This window comes from Anas platyrhynchos, chromosome 3 (assembly GCF_047663525.1).
Source record: "Anas platyrhynchos isolate ZD024472 breed Pekin duck chromosome 3, IASCAAS_PekinDuck_T2T, whole genome shotgun sequence".
Lineage (NCBI taxonomy): Eukaryota > Metazoa > Chordata > Aves > Anseriformes > Anatidae > Anas > Anas platyrhynchos.
In genome coordinates, this window is record NC_092589.1 from 63,678,219 (window position 1) to 63,704,626 (window position 26,408).

General features: G+C 36.3%; 1 protein-coding gene across 12 annotated transcripts in view; it reads right to left on the bottom strand.

Moving 5' to 3' along the window:
• Positions 1 to 26,408, bottom strand: part of L3MBTL3 (L3MBTL histone methyl-lysine binding protein 3) — an 88,410-nt gene that overhangs the window by 35,789 nt on the left and 26,213 nt on the right. For all 12 annotated transcript variants that reach the window (XM_027454535.3, XM_038176754.2, XM_038176751.2 and 9 more), the window contains 8 exons: positions 25,531 to 25,669; positions 23,513 to 23,597; positions 21,163 to 21,254; positions 16,927 to 17,031; positions 15,036 to 15,171; positions 10,480 to 10,571; positions 9,738 to 9,889; positions 1,466 to 1,542 (listed from right to left, as the gene is read on the bottom strand). In XM_027454535.3, coding sequence (XP_027310336.1) covers positions 1,466 to 1,542; positions 9,738 to 9,889; positions 10,480 to 10,571; positions 15,036 to 15,171; positions 16,927 to 17,031; positions 21,163 to 21,254; positions 23,513 to 23,597; positions 25,531 to 25,669 — 878 coding nt within the window. The remainder of the gene's footprint in view (positions 1 to 1,465; positions 1,543 to 9,737; positions 9,890 to 10,479; positions 10,572 to 15,035; positions 15,172 to 16,926; positions 17,032 to 21,162; positions 21,255 to 23,512; positions 23,598 to 25,530; positions 25,670 to 26,408) is intronic.

Sequence of the window (26,408 nt, forward strand, 5' to 3'; positions counted from 1 at the left end):
TCTCAAAACTTATTTTAACCAATTAAAATTTTCCATGTTGTCAGACCATGGATGGCAGTTTCTGCTACAGATCCATAATGTACAGCTTTCTTCCAAGTCTTCAACTTCATCAGCAAGCTGTTGAACTACTTGGCCCAACTGTACAGTTGACCAGCTTCCATTTTGCGGAATAAAAAGGCTTCTTACAGAGTTGAAAGATGAATTGTTCTCTGAAATTCTTTGTTGATATCAGCAGCATGAAAATACTGAAGACTTTGAATATGAACTTCAGCTTGCCCGTCTTTCATAAAGTCAATGCTTTTTTTTTATTTCAACAAAACTATTTTTTCTAACTAACCTACTACAATTAGATAAGAAAAATATCAAGAGAATAAATAAAACAACTATTTATAATTTCAGAAGTATCCAAGCCATCGTAAGTCACCATTTCTAAGAGAAACGGTTCTATTTCCCAACCAGTCCTTCCAGCTCACTGTGATAGAAGTTGTATTTGAGTGATCAGAGTGATTCAGCTGGGAAACAGATCTAGCTAAAAATTAATTTAGAAAAAAAACACAAAGCAAACAAAATTTTTGGTATGAGTGTTGGCCTACATCTTCTTAAACCTTAATTAAATCTTATCAAGCTGTTTGGGGACAAAATGGTGTAAGCTTCAGCATACAAATGCTCTGATTTGACAGACACACAATTGCTACAGCAGTGCTATGACAGCTAGCCTAACCACTGTCAGGTGGGACAGATGCTGTATTACATTGCCAGGTTCCAGGTACTAGCCTATCAGCTGGTAATATTGCTTTTTAAAAGTCGTTTAAAGATGTACAGGCACCAAAGGCCAAAGAGATATAAATTGGATAGCAGGTACTTTTATAAAGCTGTGGTCTGTACTACTTCCCACATAACCATTTTCATTTTCCCATAGCAGGGAGAGCATTTAGTTAAATCAGCTACATGCAACAGCCCTGAAAAACAGGAGTTTTATTGTATTTAGTAGCAATTAGTATACTTTCATTCCTCAGAACTCTCTCACTCTTTTCATCTCTTCCAAAGACCGCTTAAAAGTTTGACTCCTTGATCAGACAAGGCAATCTTCTCATCCATGCATTATCATACATATTTAGTTCACAGTAAGTTGTTTTTCATACACAACAATCTCACACATGTAGAATTCTCACAATGTAAGCCTTACAATAAGTGAATACATTCAGCCAAACATACAAAGTTCAGATTTCATTAGTATCTTTTTTTTGGATAGATTTCTCTATTAAAGCAACACACATGTGCATACTTAATAACAAAAGTCTATTGTACCTCTGTTCTGAGTAAATTATGTCCAGTAAAAACTAAATTAGCAATGCCAATTCTTAATTACAGAAAGAAAAAATCAGGAGAGGTAGCAATAAGCTTATTGCAAGACATAATTCTCCTAGGTGGCTTAAATCCTTCAGATGTGTAGTATGATACAAACCTGGTGGGGTGATGAGAGTTCTTTTATGCTCTTTACACCATCCAACAGGATGAATATGGGGGCTAGCTGCCTCACACCTGGGGGAGAAAAAATAACACAGTTCTTCAGACATCCTATTATGCTTATAAAACAATATATACTAAAAAGGATTAAAAAATTCTAAATAACTTATGATATATTCAACTTAAACTGCAAACAGTGAAGACATGAACACATTTAACACTGACTTTGTTACCACCTAAACAAGCATAAGGCTCTATTTAAAATTTCACTGAAAGATCAATAAAACAAGTCTAAGTAAGTCAGCAGTAGACCTCTATTGGGAAGCTATGATGCTAGACGTGAAAAATTCAGACTCTTGGTAGAAACATGTTGCTTGGTTAGCAGAACACACTAAACTATCAGATAGGTGGGGTTTTGCAATGCCAAGACCCAAACTTTAAACCAGAAGTTTAAAGACCTTGATTAATGATGTGGCTGCACTTGGAAGCAGATTCGAAAATCATGCACAACTGCAATAGACAGTCAATAACAAGCAAAAATTCAATATGAGATTCTAAGTGGTTTAAATGGAGCTATGAACATGTTACTATAACCCAGCAGTACAAAAGAAAAGTAGAAGTCTGAGAGAAACTGTCAGCAAAACAGAATAAAATACCATTTTAGACCTCAAACTACCTGAAAGAATCCAGGACTAATCAGTGAACCAAGACTGTAAATTGCCCTAAGAAGGCTGATCAGATTCTTTCACTCAAGAGACTAACAAATCCCTGTATTTTCTATTATGTACATCAAATTTTGCATAAGTGCCATTGCCTATGGTGCGACACAAGAACCACAGAAGACAGGCAGAGCTAACTACAGCTGACATGTGCTGGTGATACTGAGTCAGAAGGACATATGGCTCTCTCCCTGATAGAATAATAGAACCAAATTTGCAATATTTTACATTGTTTAGTTAGATAGAAAGAAGACTAGAAACTTAATAAGTCTGATGCTATGTTACTCACTAATTAGTCAGCCTTATCTGTAAGACCATCCAGGATTGTATCCCAGGATGGGGGAGAGGGACAAGAAAATGTAGGCCTGGAGAATGTGCTATAAAGAATAGATGAGGAACTCATGGTATGCACGTGTCTTTGGATGTGTAAAAGACTTAGCTTAGTATGCACAGTTAAATTGGAATAATAAGATAAAAAATGAGATGCTCTAAGTATGCTCAAGAAATGGGTTCAAGCAGCAAACAAAGTGAGGAGGACTACCGTAATATCCAATACTACAGAACACTGTAGCCACTATGTAAGTGTAACTTCCACTATTGCCTAACCGTAAAGGTCAGCTTCTGTATCTGACGCTATATACTACTAGAAACGTGCCTATCCTCTTTTAGGGAATCCTGGAAGCATTTCCATCTCACAGTGACTGCAAGCCCTGAGTCTCAACTCACTCTAGGGCCAACAAACCTTGTTCTGAGCAGTGATGCTGTGACCTGCCCAGGAGATCAAGGTGCCATATAACATATCATGATGGCCATTGCACACAACACACCCAAATGGAGAGGTAGCTGCACCACCCTGCATGCTTGTCTATGGAAGTTAAAGTAGTTAAGGATTTCATTCCTCATTCCCCAAAGGTGGGCTCAAGAAACAGGTTTTAGACTGGGCTTAAGCAGTCTAAAGCAGTCTATTTTCTAAATAGAAACACTGTCTCTCCCTCCTACTGAAGGAATGTTGCGTACCAAGTACTTTGCAAAGCAAATATTTGCTGAGATGAGAAGCCATGCAGAGAGCATGAAGGCATCTACTTAGTATATATGATGATCTTTGCATAAAATATTGTAACAGTCATTGTGATTCAGTTTCTATTTAATCTCTCTCTGAAGTCACTGTTTCAACCACTAGGCTGGAGATTAACAGATATTCTTGCCTTTTCCCTCCAGCCTAGGAGTTACTAATGCAAAATACACAAACAATGGTTCTGTTCTCACTAACTGTTGTAACTGCATCACTATCTGTATCTACCTTGAAAGTATTGGTTGGAAGTTCATACACTGTTCTCTCCCTTCTTTAGCGGGGAGCTAATTAGCTAATAGCTAATTAATATTTTTAAAAACACTGCATATTAATAATCTCTAATATCTAAGAGAGTACAAAGAACTGTGTATAAAACAAAACGATGATGAATGTAAATTAGCAAGAACCCTAATATCTTTACGCATAGGTCAAAATGGTAGTTTTGCAGACCTTGAACACAATTATGTTGTAAGGACTGCAGAAGGAAGCAGCACAGAAAAGACTGCAGAAGGAACCCTGGCCAATTATCACGTTGTAATTTTGAGCCTGTGCTGCATAAAAGAAAAATGAAGAAGCATGACATATTTAGAATACATAAAATGTTAAACTTTTAAATAAAAATCTGAAAAGCAATTTTACACAACAATGTCTAAAATTCAGTACAGATATGTTTCAACAACAGAAATGGAATCTGGGTGTCTCAAAACCGGTCTCACAGAAAGCACTCCTCTAGCCTTGTACCTAAAAGGAGTATACCAATGCTGAAAAATATTAGCCAACCTACTCCAGCTATCTTGTGGCTTTATGTGTTTGAAACTGTTGTGCTCATATTTCTTTGTAATAACACCAAACGAATCACCTTCCAGCAGATAAAACCTTCCTTTGATAGACTCTGTGATGGCTCTGACAATAACCAAGGATTCAACTCACATCAAGATACCAGTCTTTTGTCCTACTACAATATACAAAGCTATACTGTATGTATATAGTATTTATAGTGTTGCACCAAATACTTTCTAAATAACAGAAAGTACCATTAATAAAAGGAATGAAAAGGACTTTTATGATTATTTTGCATTGTGGAAACTCAGCACTCACTCTGACTTCTAGAAATGCTTTGCCCTGAACAAACCAGAAAAAAAGTGAATGCTTCATGCTCCCTCTTTCTTCTTCCCTTCTCTTTACAGTAACTGTGAAGAGAGGCCAAAGAGCAAGGGGGACAGCATTTCTCTATTCTATCTTTCTCAAAATGAGAGTATTTCATGGAAGCATTTACCCAGACAGAGCATCCTTCCACACTGGAAGAGTGTGCCTATATTACTTTATGCAATGTTTTGGAGTAAAGTCCACAAATTACTTTCAAAGTCTCCAGAGTTAAATTTGGGATCAAGACCCAAGCTCACAAGCCACTATGGTATTACCAGCATTTGCTTACAGCAATGGATTAAATGTGTAAAAACACTTGTCAGGACTTCCTGAATGCATTTCTTCTGTTTTGCTTTTTCAAGCATACAGTTTGAACACACATTTACAAAATTCTGCATAGCAAACACCACTTCACACACTTCTTGCCTTGAAGACTGAAGAAGAAGGTCTGTCACAATGCACTACGGGAAGATGCTCTGACAGTGCAGCAATAAGAGTGAACACAGAACTTGTAGCAATGAATGCCAGACAGCAAAATAGCATTATAAAATATCTGTAACATTTTGATTTGCTTTACCAGAAAACATGGTCATTACAGATGAGCCTATAAGAAGCTTCTGTAACCGTGGTGGCCTCACAAAAAAACAAAAACAAAACAAAACAAAAAAACAGTGGCACTGTTCCAGCAAAAACAGTTCATACAGCCCATCTTTGCATACTGATTTCACACAGCTTCTAACAGTCCATTTAACAATACAAACTAGAGATCAGTAAAAATCACACACAATTTAAAGCAAAGCTATCATGCTTTAATGTGTGTTATTTCATGGACATATGTATCTAGTTTGGAAGAGCAGCTACAGTCTGTCAGCCTAAGCCCATGACTTGTCAGCTGGAACGCCCAAGGCTATTCTGACTTTTCACAATCAATTTTCAGCGTCCCACAGATTTTTAGCTCCTTTACTACAAAACAGATCACAGAACACCCAGCTCACACGCTTCATAAAACATGATGATCCCTGAATTCTGACTGTGCCCGCTAGGCCCAGAAGGCTGCCACCACTGGCAGGAGCTGCAGAACTTTGCACCTTTGCAGCCACCTATGCCTAGACGGAGCTGTGACATGGGCACATTCAATTCACAGAGCAAGATTATAAAGTTCACACAATTTATATCACGAACAACCAATTCCTTCTGTCTTGTGGGAGCATGCAGATGGAAGACATCTATTATCTATATTGGAAATGAAAATAATCTAGGCAACTGAAGAGGAGCCAAAAGCAGCAGAGAGCCAGGTGAACCACAGAGGGTTCACACAGAACAGGCAGCAACTCGGCTAGGTTATGGACGGCCTAACTGCATCCTACAAAAGAGGTCAACACAGAAAAGAGCTACACGATGTAAAAAGGCAGGAAGAAGCTCTGCTGTTCACAGCTTCCCACAATAAAACAGCTGAGGGCAGTTTGACTGTGAGCCCCTGGCGTGTTCAGCCCTCTACACAAAAGGAATGTGTCTGCAGTGGTACAATCCCTAACTCACAGCAGGAGAGCACCTCTGAATGATAGACTCAGCTGTGGAAGAATTAGTATTTCTCTATTGCACACTTTCAGCTGTCCTGTTACTTTTCTCCAGAAATCTGTTTCATATATACAGCTCATTAAATACAGACCAAGAGAGACAGATGATAATACTGACTGTTAAAAAGAAGAATATTCAATACTTTTAGGAAAATGTTTTCCCACATGGGTATCCACCTGAAGATTTGAACAGGATTCTTAGTTAGTACTCAGCATTTTCTTTAAAACAAGCTGTATGTGTTATACCCATTTTCTGTTTTGAAATAATTTCTGATTTTCCCTTTTGGTGAAAGAAATCTTTTGGTATTTTGATTTTGACTTTATTAAACATAGATAGAATCTGTAATGAAAATGTTATCTACCAAATAACATTGATACATACATGCATTACACCCATAAATAATATTATGCCCTCAGGAACATTACTTATACAGCTTCTTGACTGTGAGATTTCAGTCCATCTAACTATGTAGAAAAAAAAAAAAAAAAAAAGAAAGAAAAAAGAAAAATGCAGAAATCATCCTGCAGCCCCATCTAGTGCATAAGTGAGAATACTTCATCAATAACAAGTAGAAAGCAAGTATCATTTTAGGTCAGGACTTCCCAAAATGTGAACCATGAGGTTGTTGCATACATACAGAGGTGGTCTAGTAAACTACATTATCATATTATCCATTGAAAATCTGATGATAAAACAACTGCATGGTGATTGCAAGAAATTTTATGTTTTTACATTACATACTCTAGAATCACACGTTATCCATTTAAATAGTTAAAAGCATGTAGTATAACTCACAACTCTTTCAGGTTGTTTTATCTTCTTTTTGGTTTATTATAACCCCATTAAAAAGACCAATCCTTTCAAAGGAAGAGTGCGGCAAAGTTAATTATCTCAAAAAAGAAACAAGCAGAGCACAACTTTTAAGGACTATTATTAGCAAAGCAGCAAATGGTGGTGGAGAGCTGAACTGGCCTCGTATTTAGTCTTGTACCAAAAATCCAGCCTGTTCCAAAACTCACCCAGATAAGACAATGATTCAGATAAAAGTGATACAAAACTTCCTGAGAGGAAGACTGTTGGAAGACAACAGTGAGTGAAGCACAGGATGCCATATTTTCCCACACGCCTGGTAAACTGATCCCAAAAGCTGACCCAAAGCACCTCTTCTGCAGGGGATGCTCAGACCAGACAGTGTATTAGGGCAGCCAAAGCCCTTTGACCCTGCAAGTGTGGGCTGCAGCATGTGCAGCACGGCCACTGCTCAATCCCTCCTGAGGGCCGGCCCCAACAAGCTAGTACAGCTTCTCCTCTTGCTAAAGCTGTGACTGCTTCAGGTTTTGTCACCAAAGTATTAGGAAATTTAGGCTTAATATCTGCATGTAAATGGAGGAGATGTAAGAGAATGGAGGACTGAAAGCCAGCAGAGACCTACAGTTAGTTCATAGAGATATGCAAGGTAAGAGCATTTGGAAACTCCACTTGGAGTAAAAGTATCTGGCTGTCAAAGAAGCATTATTTGTTTCGTCAAAAAAAGATAGCACGGATGGAAAGAACCAGAAGACTTGTGGAATACAGACAGAAACAAGTTCTCCTTCCTGAATGTAAGGCTTAAATCTGTCCATTTTGTTCACTTTTCTTCCCTCTAAAATCCACTGTCAAAGGATAATTTAATGGAATTTATAACACACTGGAAGTATCACCACAATATATTAAAGAGCTGTAGCAATGGCTAGTTCTAGCTAGCATGCTTATTTTCAAACATTAACATGTTTTCTAATGTTCAGTGAAAATTCAGGCAAACTATCTTCAGGCTGAAAGCCTCAAGTCTAAAAAATGTAGGCCATGGTAATATATTTCTGTTTCCTGAAATCCAGTAAACTTAAGCAACTAAGTTTTTTCACTTATTCGAGAAAAGGAAAGAATTCATATAGTTAATGAAAAAGTTCAGTTTACCCAAACTAACCCACAGAAAGAATATAGGAAAGAAAGGAGCTTGTTTGAAAATAATCCAGAAAAGAAAGGTACTTGTTTGAAAATCCTCAACTACATGACATATATAATTTTTCATTACTGAAGTCGTTATAATTCTGAGATAGAAATTACGTGCAGGTGCAGGAAGATTGTGAGGCCCTCCACTCTGGGTAATCCCAACATGACCTTCCGTTTTTAGTTAGAGACACTAATTGGTAGATGTGAAATTTACGCACCCAAGATATTTTAAGGCCTCTACAAACCTGGTATCTAAGATTCAAAATATAACAGGGATGCATTCAGGATACATTTACAGGTTCTTATTTGGTCAGATGTTCTACTGTTATTTTCATTCACTATTCTTTAATAATATTTTCTTTCCTTCCTCTTCTATTGACTTCTGTTCTCAATTACAACAACACAAAGAAGGAGGCCTGCTGACTTGAGAATATTGCTGTGCCTGAAATTCAGTGTATGTCTGCAATGCTTTATAAATACCTATGCTACCTCTGAACAAACTGTGTTATATTTGATTATATTTCATTGAGCTCATTTGCCTTAAAAGCCTTGCCCAAATGCTGTTTTCATTACTGATTAATGGCATAACTGTTATTCATGAGCACTGACATATCTGCAAATTCAGAACACCTATTACCACTCCCCAGTCTCCTGCTACTTTGTAAAGGAAATTTATGCACTGTGTTACTTTGGTATGAAGATAATCACTAATCTTTCCAGTCTTTGAGTGGTATGGCCTATCATCTTGTTACTCAGTTCTTGACTTCCCTGAAATACCTGCTCGCTGCTGTTTTAATAACTTATTTCTCCTACAGCTTGTCATGTAGCCCATACAATTATTATTTCAAGAGACAGACTCCCAAAGTTTTAAAGTTAGAGAACAGTTTCACGTCATTCTCACTGACACAGTACCCAAGTTGTCATCAAGTACAGATGAAAAAAAGCTTTCTTCATTTATTTTTACAAGCTATACTGTTAAATTGGCACTGCAGAAGCCAACATGCAGCCTTACAATGATCTACCTGTTCTGTAGTAACTTACTCTTAAAAGAATGTAAGATACACTACTTTACTCTAGATGACCTACCGCAAGACCATGCAAGTGTAAATAAAAACCTGTGCTGTGACAGCCAAATCTGAATTTCTTTCAGGATCTCTATAGTTATAACATGTCCTGCTGCTTCCACTGACTATGAAAAATCCCTCCACCATACAACATGCAGAAATGTCATTTCCAATACATGGCAGGATACCAGGGTCCCCGTTTTCAGAGGAACACAGAACTCAAAAGACAAAAAACAGATTCTGCTACCATCCTGATACATTACAGTAATGTCTAAGGTTCAGGCTGAACCACATAATGGAACAAGACCCTCATAAGGTTCAGCCTTTCTTTCATTTTACAATTATGCATAAATTTAATTCTAAGTACAGTCACATTATCATGGTGCATATTCTTCACTAAAGACATTAACCTTAGCTATACTATGTAATTGAAATAAGAAATTAATCCACAACTCCAGATGTAGCACACGTACAAACAGTCACTCAGTACAATCTCTGAAAATTTTTCATATGCAACCTGACAAGGGAAATTTGATTCATCTGATCTACCACTGAGACACACTCTGGTGGCCGTGATTACAAATCTAGCAAAAGTTGGTATGGTAACTGTATGCACAGTCTGGAAACTATCACAGAAAATACTGCTTAACGCTAACACATTTCTGATACATCTCACTGGGATACAAAACAAAAACATCATACCAGTAGTCGTAACTCTCATCCCAGTTGTCAAAATGAACCAGAAAACGATTGTCCACCATGTCTGTTACCGTAGCAACACAAATGAATGTAGGGTTCTTTTTGTCTACGGCTTCCAGCTTCATCCCTACTCGAAATCCCGATGGAATCACTGTCTACATAGAGAAAGACATTTAATTAAACATAAATACTGTAAATCCAGAAATCTCCCCAGTGTCCACAATCAATATATTCATGTCATTTCTAAGTTTCCCAATTAGCTTCTCCAACAGAGTGGCAGCAGCTTAATTGGTTGACATGAGAGATGCTCAAACACAGAGACACTCATGGTTTATGAAATAAAAAAGTACTGAACATGCTGCTAAAATTAAACATGTTGCTTTTGACTCTGTCTCAGACACTCTCTCTGAAATATTGCTTGTTCCACAACAGCATGATGTGAGACACAGTAGTAACAACAATTACTAAGATTCATTTAAAATACCATTTCTGAATATCAGATATTTAAACAGATTAATAAAAGAAAATAATGGATGATAATTGCAGTGGTGAACTGAAATGAAGATTACTGCATTTGTTTAAATTTTACATTTAAATTTTTAAATTTTTAAATTTTTACATTTTTTAAATTTATTTGTTAAAATTATTTGCAGGTCTCAAGTCAGCCATCACTGAAATGTGCTGTAAATCTACCACACACATGAGAAACAACTTTCTATACCACCAGTAACAAATGAGTACTTACTGTGTTCTGGTTTTCAAACAGAGATTTAGGAGCTGCTTGAGCCTTGCATGCCTTTAGATATGAGGGCCAGCTGAATTCTTCTTCCTTATATCCTAAATAATGACCATAAAGGAATGTCATGAAATAAGACAGGCATGATATGAAAGGTGTAGACATTATTTTTACATCCAGTTCTGGGCTGTTTCTTACAATTTTAAAACTGAAAAGCTTATTCACTGTTAATTGTTTATTTTATTTTTATATAAACTACATAAGGAAAACTTATTTTAAAACTAATTATTAATTTTACCCCAATATGAACTCAATGAGTCTCTAAAGGTTTGCTATTTTGGACTACTAGAAGCTGAAGAAGCTGAACACACTGTAGAGTAGCTTACAGATTTCAAAAGAAAGTTGATGAAGTTCCTCCATTCTTATTTGTGCATCTTGTATTGCAAAGAGGAATCATGTTCTTTATTTAGTGCTAGTTGAGCTTCCTTACAAAAATGTTAAGTTTTCTTTGCACTAACTGAACAAAATACTGCTTCACATTATTCATTTCTTGTAGTTGGCTAGGACTGACATTTAAACTGTTCCTAATCTTCATCTACGAGGAAGAGTAGACATACAAAAGAAGCACTAGGCCACAACCCAGGAGACTTCAGCTCAGTTTCAATTTAACCTTCAAAATAATGCAGGGAACATTTCTTAAAAAATTACTGCTCTGCCCCTGGTCTCTAACCTCAGAGTCCTGACTGCCAAAAGACGTGGAGGTCCTTGAGGTACAGAACAATATTTAAGGGAAACCTAGAAACTCAAATGTGCAATTCTACCAGGTATCAAAAATCACAAACTCAGTAAGACAACAGTTTCATACTGTAATCCCCTTCCCATCCAACAAAACTCTCCAAGCAGCCCAGGCTACTAGCTACCTCTCTTTCCCCATGAAAACCACACCTCACCCCCTCTCTTCTTACTGCCCTGCAGCTACCCACTAACTTTCCTCTGATGTTCTGGTTAACATACACACAACCAACAAGCTCAGAGCAAGTGCTCTCTCCTGTGGCTTTTCAGTCTGTCTTGGATTTTAGAACCAACAAAAGCCCCAAAGCTTTTCCAACTATGCCAGTCAGTCTAACGGACCTTCCACTTCCAACAGACTTTACCCTACTTTAACCCTCAGGTTACCACTGAAACACCATGACCATGAGTAGCTTTAAAATAAACTCCTTAGGTTATATCGAAACAGTTGCTTATACTATCGATGCCACAGGCAGTTACAGTGTCCTATGCTGTACAGTCCCCTACATGCATTTTTCATATTTTTTATTCTATGAACACAGTACTGGGAAAGAAATCTAAACTTCTGTTGATAGTTTGCCTCTTCTAATATTTTCTTATGGAAAAAGTAAAATAATTAATAATATATAGAACTGTATAAATAATTCACATTAAACTGCATGTACATCTGATCACTAAAGCAACAATAAAGAGTTGTAAGCACACAGAGCCTTCTTCCTTTATTCTGTTCAATATGCTTTAGGCACATCTATTTTAGTTCATATGTTACAATCCAGTAAAACAAGACCCAAAACACCATCAATTTCAGTGAGTGATTGCTTTAACAGTTGAAATGTGCCACCTTTTGACTATCTAAAGTGTTATTCAGATAAGCCACATACTACAATAGCTCCATGTAACCTTTTGAGAATCTCGTATTTTCCGAGACACCACAAGTAATGAATCCTTTACTTCAGTCTCTCCACATCTGCCTGTTTTAATTTTAAATATTAGCTAACAGAAATTAATCTCCAAATACAAATAATGATACTTTTCTTTATATTCTCCATCTCTTGTATTAATGCACTATAGCTGTAGACCAGCCAAAACCATTCTTAAAGCAATGTGGTTGGTATAAAGGCTTTAATTCTTCCTTGGCAATTCTAGAGAAAATTCAGACCTAACTCAAAGCTCACAGTAGACAACTCCTAACACACAGGAGACAAAACTCCCACCTACTGCATCTACAATAGGATCAGGTACTGGTACTGGGACAAAGCTCAAAGAAAATTAATTTGTGTTTGTAGACAGTTTCTGGACAGCATGGATCTTCTAGTCACTACGTAAGAAAGGAATATCTCTACCTCCTACATTATCTATCACTCAAGAAAGGACTGAAGGTCAATTCGATCAAGCCACTGTAGATATAGCACAGTATTCACTAATTAAAACTACAGGCTTCATTAATTTCCAGTCGATTCAAAAGCACAAAATGTGAATGCTAACTGACATTACATAATTTGTTAACTAGGTAACGGTCTTGGTTTTTTGTAATACAACAATACATTTTCATCTTCTGTGAAACTGAAAATTCTTCTCACTTTGAACACTCTTCTTAATCATTTGTCAGTAAAATTTTATTTTCAAGAATTTATGAAATTACACCTTATTAGGACTAGATATGTTTCTGGAAATGTTTGAGTTCTGTGAAGTAGTATTTTATATATGATGCAGTGCCCCAAGCAAACTGCTGTAACTGGTATTAGCTTTAGTGTCAGTACAATCTGCAATGGGCACCAAATAGAGAGCACTATTAAAATGTGATACCACAGCAAAATGTAAGCAATCTGTCTACCTATCTGTTGATCCACTAGACATAAGAAGTTTCAGAGGAAACAAAAAATGTACTATACATGAAAAAAATCTGCTTTTCCTCAAAACCTAATAAAAATGCACAAAAAACTCCAACAACCTCAAACTGAACTCCCTTCGCTTGGAATAACACAACTCCACAAATCTCAGTAAAACATAAGCAATGAAAGACCTCCTGCTGAAAAACTAGAAAAATATCTTTAACTGATGAATGTCCAATTCCTCCCACCTCCTTCTGATGTACAGTACCGCTTGTTCTCTCCCATTCCTTTTCCATCCCATATGCAAGCTAAGCTTGCACTGGGACAATGGAAGAAGTCCCACAAGTAAGGAACAGGTTTCAGGAACCACACCTCAATAATCAAAGAGTTTATTGCTCAGGTGAAGCAAAGGAGCCAAACTACACAAAGGGCAACATACTTTGCTGGTCTTGGATAAAAATATCAGAGAATGATTTTGTTATTTAAAAGCAAGAATATGTTCTTGGGGGTAGCAGGATTACATAGCTGTGCAGGATGACAACCAGATTCCTCACAAGTACTTCCAGATTTCCTTATCTCTCTCAATACCTCTGATAGGCTCCACGACTTTCCCAAGTAAAAAGAGCTATCCACTGGTTTAGTGTGGTGAAAAACTGTACTAAACTTAAACTTACAAAGCTTGCTGTAATAACATAAATCACTCTGTAACTCATTTGCTACATATCACTACAGTGAAGGCCAACCTTCTGAGAAAATCTGATTTATGTTCAAGAAATTGCTATTTCTACATAGCTAGTTATGCAGAACTATGATCCAAAAAAAGGTCAGGTACTCAAGTGGCAGCATGGAACACTCTTGCCCTGGAGCCTGTGAGAGGCTTGTGGAGTTCTCAAATGAGCTGCAGTCCATGTTCCTTCCTACAAGCCTCAGCTGCAGAAATGCCATGTTCTCCCACAGTGGCAAGCCCTTGGCCCATATATTTTCAGTGGCTTCACTCTCACTTTTCACACCTGAGCACTTGCATCCACAGTTTTATAATTCTCTAGAATGCATCTTCTGACTCTGCAATCATCATTCTGCAGACTTTCTAAACCATGTAATCCTACCCTCTGTATGTCAAAACACCCCATTAATTTCTTATTCTCCTGTGTTCGGGACATGCTCCCTTTAACCCCATTTACTCTATTCCCCCCAAAAAAGGGAGTCTATTTGTCCATTTTGTCATGGTGCTGTCCAGTGCAGATGCCCTCTATCCACCAAAATAAAATAGTTATATAACCTTAAATGGAATATTTAAAGAAGAGAGTTCCAAATATTTCAACAGACATCTGCCATTTAAAAAACCTATGTACAAATTATGTTTTCAGGTTGTAATCTTCACACTGTCTTCTCCATCCTGATCTGTTCATTACTCTTTCTCCCTAAGCCTAATCTTTGAGGCAGAAGCACACAATCGTCATTAGTCTATGCCAAAGTATGTATGTTGTTAATTTGTAATAATGAAAATGTTCTGAGACGCTCTGCTAAAGGATTCTCAGTTGCCTGTGAGATCTCTCTTTAAGCATACATGTCACCAAGATGATCCTAGTTTACTTTCAATAAGCATTCATTTGGGAAATATTTTTGTTGCTTAACTTTCTTTCCTAATGCCTTATGAATGACTTTTCTGGTTTGTTTTATTTCTTGTGTTCTCTGAATTTTCACTGCATAAAAAAAGGCAGGATTTCAACCTCACGGCTTAAGGCAGAATTTAGTTTGCCCTGTTCCAATATTCTGACTAAAAGAATAAAAACAAAACAAAACAAAAACAAACAAACAAACAACAACAAAAACAAACAAACAAAAACAAACAAACAAACAAAACCACCACAACACTACAGCACTACATAGATAGTCTCAATCAGAGAGCTATGGAAAATGCACACATTTCAAACTAAACAATACCTTTAGGTGGGTGAAGCTTGTGACCTGTTTTTTCACACCATCCAACAGGATGAATGTCTGAAGAATCAGCATTCACCCAGAAATCATAACAATCTGGGTATCCATCAAAATGGAGTCGTATTCTGTAGCCACAAACCTAAAGCAAGAATGTACAACATACAAAACATAAGATTTAAGATATCTGCCCTACACATAACAGCTTCTGTTCAGTATGAAGTATATGAATATATTCTTAGCAGCCTTTTACTTTTGCTCAGGCAAACACTGGATGAATAAACTCACTCAATAAGAAAGAAAGCTTGACAAAAAGCAAAGTATCTGAGTGCCTCCTCTTCTGGTAAAAAGCATTAAACAAGAGCTGAATTGTTCAAAAATTGTTCAAGAGCTATTATTGTTCAAAAAAATTGAAAACTGTTCCAGCCCAACATCAGAATAAAATAGAAATCCTAGAGAAGACCATGGATACAGCTGATATGATCATGGAGAAAGTGCAGATAATGTTACTTTGAAAGTACCCTGATTAATCAATATGCAAGAGAGCATTGCTAGAATGCCAACAATGATTATGTTAAACATGGTCTCCAGAACTGTTAAGACAGATATGCCCCAGAACTTCATTATTCCTTAAAGTATTAAGTTAATCACCAAGTTAAAGGGAAAATCAGGAGATACAATCCTTCTTTTCTGCACTGAAGTTCTCTATATCTTCCTGAGTGCCATATGCCAAAACTTTTCTGCAGTCATCAGAGGAATTCTCTTAACATCACAGCCACCCTATTTTATATTTATATTTAATTTACACTCTGACATAACTTTCAGTTTGTCACCTTGGAACTTATGACAGGTCGCCCTGCCATAAAATATAACCCATCACTAACTGCTAAGCACCAGGTGCACAGGAAATACTCATCTACTGATGTACCATTCGCAAGAAATTAGAAGAGATACACAGAAATGGGATATGGCCATGGGCCATGAAGAGATTCAGAAACAGTAAAGAAAAAAAACATGTTATTAAAATATAAATAATGAAATTAAAGCTGCCTAGAATACCAGTGCATTTGGATACCAGTGTATCATCCAATACAGAGCAGAATACCTACCTATTCCTTTTTCCCTGTTTCAATACACAGAAAAAAAACAAACAAACAACAAAAGGAACCTTAATGTGCAAAAACTCATGTAAGATATGTTTAAAAGACATACAAATTGTTACTGAGAAGCTGGATCTCATCTATATTATTAAAAGCAAAGAAACTTCTCATGAAAAAAGAAACAACACTTCATAAGCCAGCAAAAAGGCAAACTGAGTTTGCATTGTATACTAACTTGTAGAGGCTGCCAATACAGGCAATTTCTAAGGCAATAAGCCTGAAAAAAAATTAGCACAATTGCAACACAAAAAAGAAAAGTTATTTATTTGTATCAATGAATGCACCAACAGCAGTACTATCAAACCTCTATAAAATTTCTAAAAATCAGTTGTCGTACATAAGTTTTTAAAATTTATTTTCTCCTTTAAGTATAGATTTAGCCAAAACTATATGATTACAGGAAACAAAACAAAACAAACAAACAAACAAAAAACCAACAACAACCCAACAACAACACAAAAAACCACTGTCCAATAATAATAATGTAACACTCTTTTCTCTAGCTGTGTATGTTAAAGGTATGCAGATAGCCACTGCTGCATGGTACTGGACATAATCATCACATGTTTGTCAGGCAGATTTAGCTTATTAGTTTAAAAGCTGTCTTCTTACATACAATTTCTGTCTGTCTGTTAGAGAAGACAGAGCACTTCCAGCTGCTGCTGTTTCAGCTGAATTTCTTCTGTGATCTTGCATCAAGGCTGCTCTCAGTCCCCTTTCACTGTCTGGGAGCTTACCTCAGCCACTGTGAGAACACAGTAGATTGACTGGTGCTCAGGATCCACACCCTCCAGCTTCATCCCTACTTTGAATCCATTTTTGTTGTATGGGAAAGACTGATACTGGAATGGAAAACGACAGTTTCAATATTTTTGAAAGTATACCAAAGACAGACAGAATATCTTCATAAAGAAAAGAACAGTGATTATTTATTACTCGTGTTTCTGAAGGAACTAACAAATCACTTTAAAGTAAGTTTTGCATTTTTAAAAATGCAACCAAGGAAAAGAGAAATTGATGATTGTTTGAAAAATGCATTGATATTAGAATGACTTAGGGTTTTGGAGTACTTCAAAAAATTACAAGGAATCAGCAAAAAAGTTACATAAGAGAAAAAAAGAAAAGATGATTTGCCCTCAACTTTCCACTAATTGTCAATAAAACATCTTAACAATGTAATTATTTTTTTTTTCAACCTGTACAGTGACACTTCAACACCTTTTTTGTTGGACATCATTCCTACAATAAACAGAACAGTGAAATTCTATTTTGCCTTTTCTATATCTCAGGTCACCAACAATGAATGGCAAAACAGAAATACAAAACATCATTTTCTTTAATGTCATTTCTCATTTATAAGCTCATTTTCCAGGAATATTTTTGCATCAGTAGAACATGATTATCCTTACATCACACTACAATGAATCCAGGAAAACATTTTTTTTTTTTTTTCCAAAAAGAAAGTGAAACAAGGCTAAACAGAATGGATACTTTCAAGTGGAAGGCATCAGTTTCCCTGTATCATGATCCCTGTCCTCTGTTACAGAAGGAAACTCCAGCTTTAAGGTTAAATTAAAGGGAGGGAAGGGAAAAGAAGAACATCAGAAAAACAGCTGCATAAAAACAAAGACAATTTTCCAGGGGTTACCAACTTTACTGCCAGTTTCTATGTCCCGAACAGTTACTGATAAAACAGAGGTGAAGCATCACATGTGCTCCCCCTCCCTTTTATTTCTGCCTTTGATTAGTGAGATACAGGATATTCGTCTTACCCTAAGGGGCAACTCTTGTTTATTTATACAGAGAGTTAAATATTGAAACCATTTTTGTATGCTTCTGATATCACTACACACCATGATTTAGTCAAAAATTCTCCTTGAATTTAGACAGAACACTAACAATGCTTTATACAAAGAGAATATGTGCATTACCAAGTAAAAAACAAACATATTTATAGTTAAAACAATATACAATCCTCAAAATGTTTAGAAGAGAAAGAAGAAATACATAGGAATAAGGAAGGAAATAAAAATACAGAATATACTTGTGTCAAAATATCAAAAACTCTGCTAGGAAATAAATACAGAAAAACATAAAGAGGGGACTCATTTTACTTAACTTCATGTTACACATGCTATCCAGCCATCTACAGTACCTCTGCACACAATGGAAAGGAAGGGAACTTGAAAAGAAGGGAATCCTCTTTTTGATGGCTTTGGCTGTAACTCATCTGAATAATAAATCCACGAGAAAAAGAAGTAGTGCATGGCACAAGAGCAGGAATATGCAGTCAAGGGGAAAGGAAAAGGAGAGCTAGACCAGTTGAAATCATTCTACCGCGGCCAGCTAAGATGTGTAACCACAGCTCTAAGACTACCAAAAAATAGGTTAGATCATTCTGTAGAGCTCAGTTTAAGAGATCAGAGTGACTGACTGCAGTACATGGATTTGAAAAGTTATTTCATCTTAACAGTGCCATGTTTAATGTATTTCTTATCAAAGAAATTTTAAAGAAATTACACTATGCATAATTCTGTACATTTCCTCAAGATGAAAGTAAAAGAAATGCAGTTTTTAAAATCAATAAACTGGATTTTTCAAGCTTATCTTGTTGCACACTGTTGCAGTTAATACTATCTACATCATATCTTTACAGATAAATTATTGGTGTAAAATTGAAATGTTGGAACTGCCAACACACTGAGGAACGGTGGCCAAAAAGGTAACTGAGGTTTTTCAAAAGCAAGTACAAAGAAATGTACAAAGAAAAGATACAATTAAAAAGTCATGGATCCGTTTATTCTTTCATCATTATAATAAACAATGAAAACTTCAAATTCTACAAACGATACACCAAAAATTATGCAATTATCACACAGATATTTCTTGAAATATGAGACATTAAATATTCACTATTATTTCCATTGTCAAATTTAAAACTTGTAAGGCAACACAATATTTCTGTTACAACAAAATAACACAACTTTTAGAAGATTAGTAACTTTAATGCCACTTAAGATTTCAATTTTGTGCATTATTCTCATATCATACATCACCCAAGGTAAAGTCTGTAACAAATGTAGTTATCACACATTCTGATAACAAACATTTAAAGTTACATTGTTAAGGAGAGGTACAAGAAAAAAAAAACAAACAAATAAATAAATAAAAAAAAAAAACAAGAGTAAAGGTAAAAGGAGTCAGCAAATAAGCAGATGACAGACTGAGGGTTAGAAATGTTTTTGTATGGTGCAGGAACATAGACCAAAACCAGAACACTGTGTCAGTTGGACACTGAAGAAAAACAAAACTCAAGGGTCAATAATTTCCATTTCCCAGAACAATAACATCTTGTCAGTCACAGCCTAGAAATGAGTCTAAGATTTAAGTAAGAGGGAATGCCAAGCTCTCCATTATCCTAATCATTCCTGAAAAAGTGTACAAAAACAACAACAACAACAAAACAACTGTTGAAAAGTACTGCTTCTGAACTGGGAAAAATAAATAAATAAATAAATAAACTAGTTCTCATAATCCAAATAGAAATCGAGGATTCAGAATTGTTATTGCCATTTTTTTATTTGGTTGGTTGGTTGGTTGGTTTGGTTTGGTTTTAACATTACTGTTTTTCTGGTTTGCTTGGAGTAATATTAGCTGGCCACTTCTGAGTGCTATTAAAAATGCTCTTTCTACTACAGGGGTTTAAATACCAAACCAAAAGCTATCCAGGGGATAAAGACCTGAAAAGTAAATATAAATAAGATGCGTCAAAAGAGGAACGTACTCTGTGAGGAAAATGAAAGAGAACAGAACGTCATCACGTCACTCAAGGCTTTATCACTATGCACAGTGCCCAGAAAGGCTGGTACATGCCTGGGTGCTGCGACAGCAGTATTTCATGGAACTTTAGCCAGGCAGAGCAACACTTTTAAATCTACATTTCAGATAGAGACACTACTTACCAGGATTTTTTTTTCTTGTCAATTTTTCAACCAGTGTATAGCACAGGGGGATACAACAAATGATGGTCAGGTAACTGTTGTTCTTGCACTTAGATATTTTTGGATTCTGTACATTGCAATCTTAGTTCTTTAATTACTTTTGTATCTCAGTAATGTCTAGAAGAACTAATTAAAGGTCAGCACCACACACACAGGTAAGCTGAAAAGCTGATCTCTGCATGAAAGACTCAATAGTTGAAGTATAAGGCAAACAAAAACAAATGGATGCAAGAAACAGACTCCAAGACAGAATTATCAAAAAGTAGTATTGTAACTGTTAGAATTATACATTGAAGAAGTATAGCAGCTGAGACATGTTCACATGTTTTGCCATCTTTTGCAAAAGAAGAGAACAGCATGGAAGCTTTGGTGATTTGCATACAGAGCTCTCATCCAAGCAAGAGAGGAAGCACAAGGGAAAGCACTGAAATGACACATGACAAAGACTACGATAGCAGACAAAGGACAAGCAAGAGATAATGATGTGAGGTCCAATCAGATGACAGGCAAAATGGGAACATGACAAGCTAGTATCGGATGTAATAACAGAAATGTAACATCAGCAAGAGCTGCAAAAATACAGGTAATATAATCCAAGCAACAAGCTCTGACGACCTTTGTATCACCTTTCTAAATGTATTTAAAGAGAACGAGTCAGCATGGAAAAATGAGGATACATATCAGATTTTTAGCCTCAGAAATTAGAAGCAAAGGCTAGAACTCGCAGATTTTGGAAAAGCACCTGCTTTCTATAGTCTCAGCTGACAGCATTCATCTGAAACCACAGATTTCTTTGAAAAGGCAGAAATAGATAACTAATTTTACACATATTCTGAATATTATATCTGATGGATGGTAGACCTAATCACATAGGTCTACCACTACAGAAGTGCAAAATCTTCAACTTTCTTAAAGTTGATTTCCCTAGAAATGTCATGGTGGTTGATTAATTTCAACTCCAGAAGGTCATACCTCTTTAAAAAGCTTAGTAGGTACTGCAACAGCCTTTTCTTCCTCCAGATAGGATGCCCAACACCACGCTTGCTTTCCTTTAGAGTGTACAGCTGCGAAGGATAGAACAGCAAGAGAATTCTCTAAACTAATTTCTCAAGAAAACAAAAGTGCATAATATACTTATCTCAAATCTACGTTTTATTAAATGCATTCATGGTGTTTCTCTGGATTAATTTCAGGAAGAATGGCTCTGTAGGTTTAATGGCACTAGGAACATGAAGATTTGTACAGAATCATTTCCATCATTTCAAATCTTGACTAGTACCAAGAAAAAGCTGTTTTACATGATGAGAACAGCTTGTGTAATCTTGCCCTCTGTACCTTTTTGTTATTCCTCCCAAGAAAGCATTAAGATGTACAATTTGCAAAGAGTTTGCAAAAATCTTAAATGAAGACCAGTGCAAATCACATAAAGTAGGTCTGTATTTTAAAAAAACTCATCAGAAAAAAAAAAATCCAATTCAGGAAAGCATTTTCAATTGGATAGCAGTCATGACATGTTTTTTTTAATCTTAGTTGAAATATGTTATTCTGTGACAGTATTCATCACTTTGTACTTTGATGGTTTTGGGTAGAAAGGCAGTGATTTAACAATAATTTTTCTAAACCTTCAAAACTGTCACCACAACTTCCCTCCCCCCTCCCCCCCCATCCTTCCCTTAGCATAAGATGGAAAGCTCCAGTTTCAGGTTTGTTCATATAGTATGAACACTTGCATATACTCACATATGCACTATTGGCTATAGTTCATCTTAAGGAAACAGTAGTGAGTAGCAGTTTTTAGGCCTTGAAAATAAGGCACTAACTGCACTAGCAAAAGCCAGGAACTTCAAAAACAGATGGTTTGTGAGGCTGGCCATGCATGTATCTATTTTCATACACTTCCACTCTTTTCTACTGATCTTTGCCTAAATGCCTCCTTCTGTACATGTAGCTTAGCATTTCAGACTATAAACTCATGCCATCAGGAGGATTCCTCACAGTCCACAGTATGATTCCAGCCTGATCCTTCATGCAGGCTACTCACAATACAAATAAGCCTCTTAAGTAGCCGTCTGGCTGAGTGTTTTTATAATTAAAATGTTCACCATAGCAATAGTGATGCCAAACTCTCCTGAAGAAAGCCAGTAATTTAACCAAAAGATAACACATTTCAGAACCACAGCAATTGCTCAACACTACTAAAGCACACTCATTTTGTTTGTGATTTATCCAGCTGATTTGCTGATTCAAGAAATGTGTTACTTGCCACAATAATACACTGTTATGTGTTTGGTTCTGAATATACAGTGTTCCATTACACCACAGCTCATGTGCTGAGCTGACACTCTGCCTAATAAACAAAAGAAATCCATACAAATCATTCTGTCACTGGACAGCAGTGATTTCAAGATTTTCAAGCTTTGCGCTTGTATCTCTCATACTTCATACAGTTTTGGAAACAACTGTAGTAATGATATTTATATTTCAGGAGTAATTTTATCTCAGGAGGGGGATCTTCTGTGACTTTTACATGTTGCATCTTCAATCAGTGTATCATCTATCTAGAGCTCAGCAGAGCTACTTGGAGCTCCGTGCTGAAGGCAACTTCTGGTAATGGCTCCCAGTTTATCAAAAGAAATACCCTGGAGGGCAAGATGCAGCTTTCTGGTTGGTGTGTCAGTGAGGTATAAGAGCTGATGATTCTCTGAATCTTCCTGAAAGTATCCATCATGTGAACAGCTTGAAAAAAACAGCACTCATTTAAAATATGTTTTATTATGCTGCTTCATGCAGCATATTTCCCTTTGGACTGATTATAGCAATTATTTCTAAACAGTTCCATAAATGTGTCTATTTCCAGCCATACCATAGATACAAAATTGATCCCCAAGGAAACAAAAGTAAACTTTCACTTCTGCTTAATACATGTCTTTCAACATCTGGGAAATCAATGGGCCTGATTCCCTTTAATACCAGCACTCTTTAAAGGGATGAAAGAAAAAAGCCTCAAATGTGCATCAGTTACACTTACACTTACTCCCTGCATCTCCACACTGCCAGGCATATAAAAACTGGCTCTTCGTAAAAGGCAATCAATCTCCAAGTGATGTTTTTCCCCCTGAAGTTTCCATTTGGTTCCCTCAGTTCTTCAATCCTTAAAACTTAATTACTATAAATAACACTGGCATTGTATTTTTACAGACTGACAAAAAACGTATTCAAGAACCAATAAAAATTCAGTGATACAATGCCGGCAAATCACAGTATGAGATGGATATCACATAAATAAGTGATACGTGAGATTTTGTTTCATAATCTAACTTACTTTGTTTCAAAACTGTTATTTCCCCTTTTCTTTTTCTCCTGGCTCTCTGTGAGACTCTCAAGATCCTTCCTTCAGGCTTGTCCTCCTATATTAAAAGAGTACAATAATCATATTAGTTCGAAGTCTAATGGCAAAAATGTAGACAACCAAGGTTTAACTCTGGCTTTATTGAAAAGGCTCTCCACTATCTCAAACAAATCTGTAGATATCTAAATACAAAGCAAGCAACCAGTGACAAACTTTAGCAAGCACAGTGGAAATGACAGACAGAAGGACTCCAGCACCTGGCATTTAGCCGATGAGTCCTGTCTAAGGCTGAGAATGATCACCAACCCTTTAGCAGGGCTGCCTGAGCTGGAGATAAATACCAATATCTTTGATATGTTTGCACTTCCAAAATAACTTAAAGGAAAACCTCTCACAACTTTAATCTTTTTGTTGTTTTCCTTTCAAATGCATAATTGGTTGACTAAACATAAAATGGCACTGATCCTTTTTTTTTCTTCTTTTTTTTTTCCTTAGTAATAGTTGTCTTGGCACCTGAACAGATGAACAGAGTAACTACCCATTTGGAAGGGCAGACTAACAATGGTAAAGAAGCTGTCCCCTAACTTTTCCCTAAGACACTGTCAGACACAGAGACTCGAATTGCCTTCTGACACCTCTGGTGTTTCCTGCCTTTTCACAATTTTACAAATGCAGTGTCCTTCCCTTCTCCCTCCAAACTGTGCTTCTCCCAGTAACACCATAGCTATTGAGAGAAAAACAAACATTAAGGGAAAGTACTGCGACAGGTTTATTTGTTGGTCTCAAATGGAAACTAATTCCAAAAGGAAAAAACAAATAGTGCCCCAAAGTTCATTACACTGTAACATAAAACAAAACCAAATCCCAATCAATTTTTTTTTTTTTTTTTTTTTTTTAATTTTTCACTTTCACTCCTTCAGGAAATACTCCACAGACACCTGGCACAATGAAAGATTTTGCATGTATGTCCTCCAACAGCACAAGACAACACACATGTAAACTGGGAGCCACGTTGAGATTTATAGTGGGCAAAAACACCTAGAGTATTCTGTAAAAAAACAAGGCTGTTAACACTGTGCATGCTTCTTCTGGATCTCTCTCTCTATATATACATACATATATGTATATATATTTAATTGTGCAGGGCTCCAGCAAAGATATCTCAAGTACAGATGAAATGTTTCTCCTAAATTCCATCAAATAGTTTTAAGTAGTAACTGTCACCACAAACCAGAATCCACCAAAAGTCTATTACAGAACAAGCAGGGCAATGACAGCAAGAGCCACATGGGTTTGCTCATGGTGAGAAAGCCTTGAAAGTTAGATTACTCATCTTGGTAAACACATTCAACACTGGACCTGGATACTTTGTTTGCTTCATGTGTTTTTTATATCTTTATAATTACCCACAGAGAATGTGGCAATCACTGCTAACTGTGTGTTGGAAGAAATCAGACAATTTGCATACAGTCCCTCCTGAATCAAAAAATGAAAAGCCCTGTTAGCTGAAAGGATGAACATCAATGCTCATCTTTGGCTATGATTTTCTAAGGCAAATTACATTACAAAAATCAAAAGTACACACTATGTAACTGTAACAGAGTTTTCTTTACAAATAAATTATTTGTAAATATATATCATTTACTCATGTGCAGAGTGACAAAGTAACAGATGTTGGGAAACATTTAGTCCTGTTTTTCTATACTAAAGTCATAGCAAGTCTTAGCATCATTTTTCCTTTAACTTCTTTTTATTCTGTTCTAAAAAAAGAAAGGAAGAGCAAAAAGACAAATCCTATCAGTTCATTGTCAACAACTGGAATTCAATAATGAGGCATAATTAAATTGGAAGGGGAACCAACTACTTATTGTGATTTTAACAGAACCATACAGTCACTTCTCTTTCTAGAGTGATGAAGTTACTGATACTGCAATATAAGGCAAAAATCCCACTAAAATGTTTGCAGAAATGAGTTTATGATGCATACTAACAGTTTCACTGGGATTCTCTTTCTTCTCCCCATTATCCCTGGACTCTTCTTTGAGAGGTAATTTTGCTTTTCTTTTCCGAATGCCTTTGGAATCATCTTCCCCATTGCATTCCACATTGGGCTTTTCCTCCTTTGGTTCTCTATTACAAGAGCAACACAATGACACAAAGCCAGTATTATTTTACTTCTCATACTCATGACACAAGTAAAATGCGAGTAAATCTAACAGTCAAGTGTTTCTAGATCCTGGGGTATTATGCATAATACATTCTTAGAAAAACTACTGAAAATTACATCTGTCAAAAAGTAAGCTGAAAGACCACAATAGCAACTGCAAAAGGAAAGCTGTCAGCCTGCACCAAACAGGTTCTGCATGTTTTAAGCAGTGTGTCTTTTCTCATGTACCATCAAATCTCACAGATTAGCAAACTGAAATGTTAAGGACTACAAGGCAGTTCATGGAAAGAGAAGAAAAGGTAATTATTAAGACTGACAAATCCAGTTGGAGAAAGCTGGTATATGACTGTACAAATTGCAAAACAAGCAATCAGAACTGAAAATGTTGAAGCAATTACCTAAAAATAAAGAAAATGCACAAAATCATAGATGTTAACAATTGCCATAAAGTAGAATACAACACAGAGTGGACCTACTAACACAGGTCTTCCTTTATGATGAGATGAACTGCACTAGCTGAAAGAAAAGGAACTGAGAAACCACACTATGTTCATGTTTTCAATCACTGTCATCTATAATACAACTCTTGAACTTAATTACAATTAACTTACCACACCAACCATCTCATTACTGATTATCTTAATTCCAATGATTATGAAACAGGGTAGGAGTCTGACAGTGATTCACACATCCCATAGACTG